This window comes from Pristiophorus japonicus, chromosome 8 (genome assembly GCF_044704955.1).
Source record: "Pristiophorus japonicus isolate sPriJap1 chromosome 8, sPriJap1.hap1, whole genome shotgun sequence".
Taxonomy (NCBI): domain Eukaryota; kingdom Metazoa; phylum Chordata; class Chondrichthyes; family Pristiophoridae; genus Pristiophorus; species Pristiophorus japonicus.
Window position 1 is genome coordinate 183,964,401 of NC_091984.1, and position 11,651 is coordinate 183,976,051.

General features: G+C 46.7%; 1 protein-coding gene across 3 annotated transcripts in view; it reads right to left on the reverse strand.

Moving 5' to 3' along the window:
• Positions 1 to 2,760, reverse strand: part of LOC139268863 (RNA-binding protein Musashi homolog 1-like) — a 165,333-nt gene extending 162,573 nt beyond the window's left edge. The window contains exons 1-4 of one of the 3 annotated variants that reach the window (XM_070887655.1): positions 2,576 to 2,760; positions 2,182 to 2,222; positions 1,726 to 1,807; positions 1,391 to 1,475 (exon numbers count right to left, since the gene is read on the reverse strand). In XM_070887655.1, coding sequence (XP_070743756.1) covers positions 1,391 to 1,475; positions 1,726 to 1,807; positions 2,182 to 2,222; positions 2,576 to 2,685 — 318 coding nt within the window. In that variant the 5' untranslated portion in view covers positions 2,686 to 2,760. Of the gene's footprint in view, positions 1 to 1,390; positions 1,476 to 1,725; positions 1,808 to 2,181; positions 2,223 to 2,510 lie in introns of all 3 variants that reach the window. The other 2 variants (XM_070887654.1, XM_070887656.1) reach the window with 2 other exon arrangements.
• Positions 2,761 to 11,651: the final 8,891 nt, after the last annotated feature.

Genomic DNA, 11,651 nt, shown 5'->3' on the forward strand with positions numbered 1-11,651 from the left:
TTGTTTTAAAATCGACCATGAGTGGAATTTGTTTGTTTTTAAACACAGTGAGTTATGATGATCTGGAATGCGCTGCCTGAGAGGTGGAAGCAGATTCAATAGTAACTTTTAAAACAAGAATTGGATATATACAAAAGAAAAAAAAATTTGCAGGGCTAATGGCAAAGAGGAGCAGGGAGTGGGACTAATTGGCAGCTCTTTCAAAGACTCGGTGCAGGCTCGATGGGCCAAATGGCCTCCTCCTGTGCTGTATGATCCCTGATCTTTATACTACATATAACCAGACAGCACAGTGTTATACTGGCAGCTCCACATCACTCTGCGCAAGTACACACAAAATGCCACTCTGGAGGGCCAATTAATTTTGTGTGTCTTTATTAACATAATAATGTGGTAGAAGTAGCCCACTAACTACAACTCATCACAGAAAAATCAAGATGGTACAATTTTCAGTATTCCTTTCTCACCAAACCACCCCAATCGCCTCTACTGGTCATCTTCCCATCAGCTTCAATTAACTGAAAAAGCAGTGAACCGTTGATCTGGTGCTTGAGCCGATTTAGAAGCAAGACCATCACTAAGTAGATTAGTGAATAAGAGTGTAAAACACAGTGTGGAAAAAAGGGGGAGGGGGGATGTGACCTAGGGAAAAGAAAGACATAAACTAAACCACATATACACTCCAAATACACCCCATCAGACACTGTGCACAGATCTGCTGCCGGGAGACAATCTCCAGTCTCAGTTTAATCATTCCTGTTACACACAGGTCTGGCCCTGCATCCTGATAAACTGTACTACACAATAAAAATGAAATAAATCCCTGCGCTAGAGTAATGATGGCACTTCACAGAATCCTAATAAACTGTCTTTAAAAAAAAACAGGATTCCATTCCCCTTCCAGTCCAGAAAAGTCAGTCATCTTTTTAATGTCACTAAGTGCTGCCCTGATGAATGAATGCTGACCTATTTAAGATCCCCCCCAAGCAGCCCCAGTTACCATGCCAATGATCGCCGTGGGAACGCTCAGGCGCTCGCTCTTTTCTTTCTCTCTCTTGCCCCCAACCCCCACCACCACCTCTCCCCAATTCCAAGTTTCTTTCCCTCTTGGCTTTTACACTGTACTATTTAACCAGCTGGATCGCTTAGTGTGGGAAACTTCGGCCAAACATGCGTGCATTGTAAAGCAAACACATGACGTGCGCTCGGTGTGTCTGTGCCTTTGCAATACCAAAAATAAGAGAGAGGGGGTGGGGGTGAATCTCAGAGACCTGCCCAGTGTCTGTGGCCACCTCTGCTGTGTACGGGCAATCTGTGCTAGTTCATCACTCATTCTCCCACAACTATTACATTCATTGCATTTGATTTCTTTTTTAAACAAATCACCTACCGTCTTCGAATCTAGTTCATGCCTCGGTTGCGCTAGAACTTTATCTACGCCCGCTTGGTCAACAAATGTGACAAACCCGAATCCTCTGAAAATGAAAAAAGGAACGATTCACAAATGTTAGTTTTCTGTAATACGCGTGCCCCAAGTAAGGAGCAGGGAAAGAAACATCGTGCAACAATGCGAATGAGGAATACACCAGGCCGAGTCAGATGGAGATCGTGTTATTTTTTAAAATATATACACATGTAAATAAAACATCCCTTCTCTTCAAAGCAAAGTTTGCGAAGGAACAGTGTTTCCAAGTAGCAAGTAAGGCGAGTCAGTCGCTCGCTTACCTTGACCGTTTTGTAACAGGATCCCGCATCACCATGCACTCCTTCACGTCTCCAAATTTACAGAAATATTCCTTCAGACCTTCTGTTAAAGCAGAGAGGGGGGGGGGGGGGGGGGAAAGAGAAGAATAAGTGTGAGGGGCAAAAGCAGCCGCTGCGTGAATACCATTTATTTTTTTTTTTAAAAGGACCATTACAATTTTTTTTTAATTAAAAATAAACATACGTATAAACGATGCACAGGAAGCACCAGATAAAAGCACTGCTTACAGATTGACATTATAAACACACGTCTGTCAAAGGGAGTGCTATTTAGGCTTATACTGGAAGCTACATGGTCTCAAAATGCAATCACAACGAATTTGTATACACACACCAAAAAAAAATACACAAGTATTTGGATTGAATTTTAGCAGAAGTAAAACAAAAAGTTGGGAGGTGTATGAGGACCTTGCTTACCTTGCGTGGTCTGCCAGCTCAGTCCCCCGACGAACATTTTGCTAAAAAAAAATGTGAAGAAGAGAGAGGGAAAAAAAAAGACAAAGACACAACTCAGACATGGGATTCGGCCATGTTGGCACCTCACACACACATACACATTTAAAGAAAAAAAGTAAGTTGGGCCGTTAACCCAAAGCACCTTTAGAAAGTCAACACTACACAGTTTTAACTCTGAAGAGGTTACCAAAATTATTTTTAGTTTTGAAGATTAAGAAATTAAATGTGCTGCTTTTTTTTTTTAAAAAAGAAAATACTAGAAGAAATGAATTGGATTTTAGCTCCTGTACCAGGGATCGTGCTGCGAGTCTGCACTGAGCACCGAGTTGGCTTGGTTTGCGTCCGCCTCCATTACCTTCCAGTCCCAGCCAGGCAAGAAGGGCCCGCTCGGCAGAGGTGGGGATGCACAGGGATCGTCACTGGCGGGAGGGAGGGAAGGGGCAGCCCGGCCGAGCGGCTCCTCATGACCCGGCCTGAACCCCCTCCCCCCTCCTGCCAGTCCCCTCCTCCTATCCCGCCGAAAGGGGGGCGGGGCCACAGGGCCGCTCGACGGCCCCGCCCCCCCTCCTCCTCCTCCTCCCCCCTCGCGCTCCAAACCGACCGGCGGCCAGTGGCTCGCGGGCCGGCCCGTCTCCGGGGCAACCAGCCCAGCCTGCTGATGTCACAATGGGAAGAACGCGCGGGGAAAGTTACAACAACAACGGCGCGATACTTTTCTTTTCCCCCTAATCTGGCAACAATTCCACGTGGGCTTGGGGCACAGGCTATTTTAATCACATAACACACACAAAAAAAGGGTTATTCCATCAGGAAATGGTCAAAATCCAGGTACAATGGCATCTGCCTCCGTCTGATAACAGAAACATTTACAGATCACCATTTGAAAGAGTGCGCTTTTTGTTTTACTGTGTGAGCGGGGTTGTGGAAGTTTTGCTTTAATAAATCAGACCTATCTTTGGGCATTTCTTTTAATTAGTGGCAGTAAGACTCATTTGGAGTGCTGTGATGTGGGTGGTCCACTGATACTTGCAGATGGAGAGAGGAAGGGGTGGCATCGCCTGCATTGGTCAGTATAAATGAAACCCCCGCCTCCCTTCCCACCCGCTGGAATTAGCCGTCAGGTTTTAGCGGTTTTCTCGATCGATTTGTTTGCAACTCCTCGGAGATGAATATTTTGAGTTAAGTACAAAGACACACAGGAGTGGCAGGTTTTCAGAGATATAACGTTTTAGCAATGTACTAATATTTCCCCAACTCCATTCCCTTCCATAACAAACTCTCCGGGCGAAAGCGTCCCTTGACTGCTGTTGTGTTCGCAAATATGTCACTTAGGATTTTTTTTTAATTATGAGAATCGCCTTTATCTTAAGATAATTGCAGATTTTTTCTGTTTTAATATAAAGGTAAATCGTCACCCTGTTTGCCTGAGAGTTCGTCAGCGTGTATGAATTTACCGTGTATAATGTCAGTAATTCATTTTACACGGAACCTTTACACGTGGCATCGCACTCATTACCCAGTAATGGAGAATCTCACTCCACAGAAACCGTGCGTGATTCAAACAGGTAAAGGGATGTTGTGTGGATTTGATTTCAAAATGCGACCAATCATTTTTAATGTGCGAGAAGACTGAGCTATAGGTTCGCGACCACAGATACAACAGCTTCCTATACTCTTAGTATATATTTCAACTGACTTTACTATCTGCAAAACAGATTGTATTGAGCTGGGACGCTGCATTATGAAAATGTCTTAATTTGAAGATCCCAGTGACCGTTACATTTTCTCCGCAGTTACATAAGAAACATCTGCTTTGGGGGGAGCAACGTTTAACTATGTTTATTTATTGTAACACAGCGAGATAGAATTTGACTTTAAGTAGGTAGGTCACTTGTGATTATATATTACGCCATCTAAAAAGGTAAACACCGAGTTCTTTCAAAAAGTTGAAGCGATATTAAATCAAGTATCGTTTCAAAATATAGAGTCGACCCTCTTGTTTCAGAACCGTTTCAATAAACATAACTTGTAAAACGAGCTGGGGTTTTTTTTGAAGTATTTCGGTCTACAATAATCCATGGCACGTGATGAATGATGAAGAAAAATAAATCTCTGACTCTGAAAGGTCACTCGTAGGAAGATAATCAGCTAAGAAGTTACAGGACTGAAGACTAAATAGGATTCACACCAGCCTCTGTTTCACCGGATATAAAATGATAGTCATGTAAAATGATAGCGGTAGTTCCGGGTGCCCTTCACCTTTTCGAATAGGTGACCATTCGGAGCATTCCACCCATTAAGTCTGACAAAATGTGCACTATTGTTCAAACAAGGAGCGATTTATTTATAATACATTCACAGTACTTGGGCAGTGTTTTTTTTTGGAGGGAGAGGGGGGACTAGGCAGGACATCCTCAGCTTGCAACTTCACAACGACTGTTATACAAAAGAGAAGCAGAAATGTTTCCACATGCTTGATCAATCGGTTCAAAAGGATCGAGAGAGAAAACCAACAGGGTGAATGAAAGGAACGGACCAATTCAAAGTTTACACATGTGCAACAAGGCGGCAGAGGACGAACGGTCAAAATATAACCTGGGGCTGTGTACCACAGATGTGGAGAGAGAGAAAGCGGCAGTTCAGAGAATGCCTCTCTCTAGTTTTAGGCCATATGTCAAAATAATGTTTCGCCCTTTGCAAGCTTAAAAGATTATTTAAACTTTGCACACTCCGGCAGTTTATTTCTTTAAAAAAAATCAGTGCAATGCCCTTCTGGATTCAATTGTACCTTTCAGACTGGTTCTTTTTTTTGGTACGCAGGCAGATTACAGTAGGTTAGTTGGGAAGCGAGGGTTTTGTATGTTAACTGTGTGACGGTCAGCTCCTCGTTTCGCCCAGTTGTTGATGGGTTTCAGCAAAATGACTTCACCAATTTGTGGCTCACACTGAGGATTAAGGATCACGTGGCCGATTTAAAGCATGAACTCACTTGTGATGCACTGTTGTATGATCCACTTGCACAACTCTAGATCTACCTTCAAAAATAAACGTCCAATTAGGAATTAATTGCAAAGCGAATAGTAATTAACAATCTTTTTAAATATAAAAGTTACTAGTGCTTCATACTCTTTTTTAACGATATTCCTACACATTCCTACGAGTTTATCTTTTTCACATCCAATAATTAATTCGTTCTCTTGTTGATGTACAGAATTATGTAAATTCTCTCTTTATTAACTTCTGTTCAGTGAGCGAGGCTGTGGAAGTTTACCCTGGCAGATGGAATTCACTTTGGTTCCGTAGATACACATTGAATTTGATCCCTTCCACTGTTTATATTCACCTTTGCCCCAAACACTGGACAGTGTCAGATTACGGGCAGATGCGTGCACTGCCATGTGTGTGTGTGTGTGTGTGTGGAGGGAGAAGTGGGGTGGGGATTCAGATCCAGGTGTTTACTTCAGTCAGATTCCATTCAGTTCCAGCCCGGGTTTTAATACTCTATGGCATTTAAGCTTCTTGAAAAATATTTTTGCAGATTTCCCTCCTTTACAAAAGGAGCTCTCTCATACTGTGTTAGTAGCCTGGTTGTACCTCATCCAAGTGGCTATGAAAAGAAAGACTTGCATACTTGCATTTATATAGCACCTTTCACGACCTCAGGATGCCCCAAAGTGCCTTACAGCCAATACAATGTTGACAGGTGGGGAAAGACCAGCTGCCCCACACTCATCATGGCTAGAGCATCAGGACTAGATATTTCCTACCCTCCCACGGCCATATCATCTCCTGTTAGAGGCAAAAAAAAACAGAATAACACAACAACAACTTGTATTTGTATAGCACCTTTAACGTAGTAAAGCGTCACAAGGCGCTTCACAATAGTGTTTTAAGACAAAACAAATAAATTTGACACCAAGCCACATAAGAAGAAATTACAGCAGATGACCAAAAGCTTGGTCAAAGAGGTAGGTTTTAAGGAGCGTCTTAAAGGAGGAAAGAGAGGTTTAGGGAGGGAGTTCCAGTGCTTGGGGCCTAGGCAGTTGAAGGCACGGGTACCAATGTTTGAGAAGTTATAATCAGGGATGCTCAAGAGGGCAAAATTTGAAGAGTGCAGCCATCTCGGGGTGGGGGGGGGGGGGGGTTGTGAGGCTGAAGGAGATTACAGAGTTAGGGGCAAGGCCATGGAGGGATTTGTAAACAAGGATGAGAATTTTGCGTAACTGGGAGCCAATGTAGGTCAGCGAGCACAGGGATGATTGGTGATTGGGACTTGGTGCGAGTTAGGACACGGGCTGCCGAGTTTTGGATGACCTCAAATTTACGTAGGGTAGAATGTGGGAGGCCAGCTAGGAGTGCGTTGGAGTAGTCAAGTCTAGAGGTAACAAAGGCATGGATGAGGGTTTCAGATGAGCTGAGGCAGGGGCGAAGATGGGCAATATTACGGAGATGGATCTAGACGGTTTTAGTTATAGAAACATAGAAACATAGAAAATAGGTGCAGGAGCAGGCCATTCAGCCCTTCTAGCCTGCACCGCCATTCAATGAGTTCATGGCTGAACATGAAACTTCAGTACCCCCTTCCTGCTTTCTCGCCATAACCCTTGATCCCCCGAATAGAAACATAGAAAATATGCCGCGGATATGTGGCCGGAAACTCATTTCAGGGTCAAATATGACACCTAGGTTGCGAACAGTGTAGTTCAGCCTCAGACAGATGCTAGGGAGAGGGATGGAGTCTGGCTAGGGAACGCAGTTTGTGGCGGGGCCAAAAACAATGGCTTCGGTCTTCCCAATATTTAATTGGAGAAAATTTCTGTTCATCCAGTACTGGATGTCGGACAAGCAGTCTGGCAATTTAGAGACCATGGAGAGGTCGAGAGAAGTGGTGGTGAGGTAGAGCTGGGTGTCGTCAGCATACACGTGGAAACTGACGTGTGTTTTAGGATGCTATCACCAAGGGGTAGCATATTTATGAGAAATAGGAGGGGGCCAAGGATAGATCATTGGGGGACACCAGAGGTAACGACGGGGGAGTGGGAAGAGAAGCCATTGCAGGGCCAATAAGGGAAATAAAACTCTGGAAAATGCCTTACCAACCCCCTCAGGCGATTGAAAAAGAGTAGTCACTGTTATAATGTAGGAAATGCGACAGCCAATTTGTACACAGCAAGGTACCACCAACAGCTGTGTAAAAAATGACCAGATAATCATTTTTAGGTGTTGGTTGAGGGATTAATGTTGGCCAGGACACTAGGGAGAACTCCCCTCCTCTTCTTTGAATAATGCCATGGGATCTTTTACATTTGTAATGTATTTGCTTCATGGGTTCCTTGCTTAAGAATTCATTACACATTACTATTAAGAACTGGTTGGTTTATTAGCAAAAGTTTAACAATCACACTGCACATTACTGTTATGTATTGTCCAGGTACATTAAATGTCTAAGTACAATGGTGCGCCACAATGGGGCACTGTGGTGGGAGACCTGAAAGTATCTGCAACACAGAGTATAAAAGGCTGCCCACCACACCTGAGAGGCACTCGAGTTACACAATAAAGGACTAAGGTCACAGCAGTTACTACAACACCAGACTGCGTGGAGTCAGTGATTTGAGTGCTGCATAGTCTACATTGGCAACGAGGACACGGACGAGCTTCAGACAACCATGGCTACTCTGGGCTCATTGAAGGTTTTTACGGTTGGCAATGATTGGGAGGCCTTCACGGAAAGGCTCGAGTACTACTTTACAGCAAACGACCTGACGGGGAACACGGACGCACTGAGAGAGAAGCGTAAGGCGATATTGCTTTCCAGTTGTGGTGATAGGTTTACCGTCTCATCAGGGATTTGCTGGCACCCGCGAGCGCCAAGGACAAGTCATGTGAGGAGCTGATTGAACTTATTCGTGACCAACTGAAACCGAAGGAGAGCATCCTCATGGCCAGGCACAAATTCTACCACCACTGCAGACCTGAGGGCCAGGATGTCACCAAATATGCTGCGGACATCAGGAGACTTGCGGCGCCGTGTGATTTTGGCACACATCTTGACGAGGCGTTGTGAGACGTCTTTGTTATGGGGATTGGACATGAGGGTCTCCTCCAGCACTCAAATCACTGACTCCACGCAGTCTGGTGTTGTAGTAACTGCTGTGACCTTAGTCCTTTATTGTGTAACTCCAGAGTGCTTATACATTAAATGTATAAGTACAATGGTGCGCCACAGAGGGCGCTGTGGTGGGCAGCCTTTTATACTCTGTACCTTCAGGTCTCCCACCACAGCGCCGTCTGTGGCGCACCATTGTACTTATACATTTAATGTACCTGGACAATACATAACATCTCACTCTTCGCCCCCACCCCCAGTTCCAGAAGCTATTGCCGGTAACCTCGGCCTTGTTCGTCCTGGTTGATTTGTGAGTGTGAGTCCATGAAGTCTATGACCATCTACTTCCCTCTTCTCCCCCATGTAAAGGTTATGCTTGCGATCCAGTGCAAGCCTGTGGTATTTGCAGTCCTTACATGGATGATGAAGTACACAAGCATAACCTCCAACAGAAAACAGGTATACATAGACAGTACATTTGTATGGTACATATAATATGTGGTACAGATGTTGCAGGTACACTGAACAGTTATTTAATCACAGCTCCTCTGGGTGAGGTGCGGTGGCGGTATACTGCCCCTTTTTGCCCGAGGTAACGGGCTGCGCTGAGACAGGGTATCACAACTAGTGCGCTGCCTCTGTTCTCAGAAAGTGATCACCTTAGCGGCTCATCTGCAGCCGCTGAACCATTGCATGAATCACATAGATCGAGAATTGCATTGGTCCATTAATCGTGTTAGTCACGGACCCATTTACCCTTTTACTGTACCTTGTGGTATTAACTCTTTTCGTAACTCACGTCATCCTACAAATCACATTGCTCATTTAGACTCGCTCTTGCCTTACAAAAGTCTCTTTGTGGGGCCCGCCACGGTGTAAAGCCCTTTTAAGACTCCCGGGTGCATTTCCCTTTTAAGATGCCATCTTGTGGTTCCCACGAGGCTTCCCTTGGGTGCCGCCATTTTAGTTGCTCTGCTTGCCTTTGTCTGCAGAGCTCTGCTGCCACGAGGCTCGCCACCATCTTGAGCTCACTGGCATGACGTTTTACTCTCTGGAATAGAAGGATTAAAGAGGAAAGAAGAAAGGAAAACGGCCAAGACAATTTGATCGTGGCTCTTTGGATTCGATCAGTCATGGTCCCTGTGAGAACGGCCTCCGTAATTGCTGCTGTATCCACCACTCTGGCTCTTGTACCCACCCGAGTAGCTGTCGCGTTCTCTCGAGTCATACCTGCCGCCGCCTCAGCCTCCGCCGCCGCTGCAGCCTCCGCTCCTGCCGTTGTACCAGTAACTGCCGCCTCTCCTGTGACCTCCACTCCTGCCGTTGTACCAGTAACTGCCGCCTCTCCTGTGGCCTCCGCTCCTGCCGCTGTACCAGTAACTGCCGCCTCTCCTGTGGCCTCCGCTCCTGCCGCTGTACCAGTAACTGCCGCCTCTCCTGTGGCCTCCGCTCCTGCCGCTGTACCAGTAACTGCCGCCTCTCCTGTGACCTCCGCTCCTGCCGTTGTACCAGTAACTGCCGCCTCTCCTGCCGTTGTACCAGTAACTGCCGCCTCTCCTGCCGCTGTACCAGTAACTGCCGCCTCTCCTGTGACCTCCGCTCCTGCCATTGTACCAGTAACTGCCGCCTCTCCTGTGGCCACCATAGCCGCCACCACCGCCGCCGCTGTCCCGGCCTCCACCGTAGCCGCGACCGCCGCCCGACTTTTTCTCCGCGAGGGCCCCCCCCCGGATTTGTCGGCCATCGATGGATTTCCCGTTCATCGCCTGCAGCGCGTCGCCGGCTCACACCTCAGCGATTGGCCCGCTCCTACAAAACTGCTCTTCCAGGGTCTGCTCATCTGTGTGGGGATTTCTCCTCCAGCTTGGTCGGCGCTGTTCTTTGGGAACCCGGGGAACAGCCGTCTGTGGAGGAATGAAGTCTTTCCAGCTTCCACGGACCTTCCCCATCCACCTCCTGCCGAGAAGCGTCGGCCCATCACCTGCAATGACCCACAAAGGTAAACCGTGCATCTCACCCCCGTGAGATACCTGCACATCTGCTCTGCCAAGAACAGGTATCAGTTCCTTGGTGTAGGTACGCAGCTTTGTCGTGACCGGGACCAGCTTGGGTCGTGCAGCTGGGTTGACCCACAGTTTATCAAAAGTTTCCTGACTCATCAACAACGGACCAGATCCAGTGTTCACTTCCATAATCACTGGGACTCCGTTAATCTTGACTTCCATAATCACTGGGACCGAACCGTCGGTACACGTATACAGTCCAAACGCCTCATCTTCTGTCTGCTCCTCGCTGGAAGGTGGACCCTCTACCATCTCCTCAGCTATACGGTGAGTCAGGTTTCTTTTGCACAATCGCTGAAGGTGGCCTTTTGTGTGGCAGGCATTGCACGTGTACTCCGCAAACCTGCACCGGTGAGTCCCATGGCTTCCTCCACAGCACCAGCATGGTGCTGCTCAATTAGCCCCCCTCGGCGGACTCTGAGTTCCAGGACCCCGAGGTCCGTGCTCTCTGTTCTGGGCAGAGCCATGTTCTACAGTTTTGTCCGTGGTGGGCGCTATCCTGTGGACAGTGCCTGCCGGATTCGAGACTATGTGTATCATCTGTTTGGTGCTGCAATATGGCCATGGACTTCATGGACTCACACTCACAAATCAACCAGGACGAACAAGGCCGAGGTCACCGGCAATGGCTTCTGGAACTGGGGGGGGCAGTGAGGTGTTATGTATTGTCCAGGTACATTAAATGTATAAGTACAATGGTGCGCCACAAGGGGCACTGTGGTGGGTGACATGAAAATACCTGCAAGACAGAGTATAAAAGGCTGCCCACCACACCTGAGAGGCACTCTGGAGTTACACAATAAAGGACTAAGGTCACAGCAGTTACTACAACACCAAACTGCGTGGAGTCATTGATTTGAGTGCTGCATACACTAGAATTACCAGTTCATTCACCAGGGTCACAACGTCATGCCTCATCATGGATTCACTAAACCCAACTAGCTGGAGTCTTGTGAACATCACATGACTGGCTAAGCCATTTCCAACTCAACAGCTCTACAACTATTTTAAATTAACAGATAAAGCAGAGTGCCCCCATTATTAAAGGGACACTAGAACCCACAAATTAACAAAACTTTAAGGGAATTTAGCAGATCAAATTAAAATTTGGTTGTTGGGGGATGATGATGCAATCCAGACCCTCCGGTGCACACCTCTCGCACAAAGCCGCGAATGTACCGGTAGACAAAGCGTGCTCCATCTCTAGGGACATCCTGGCGCAAACGTAGCCGCAGAAGAAAGGCAGGCAGTTGGGCTGA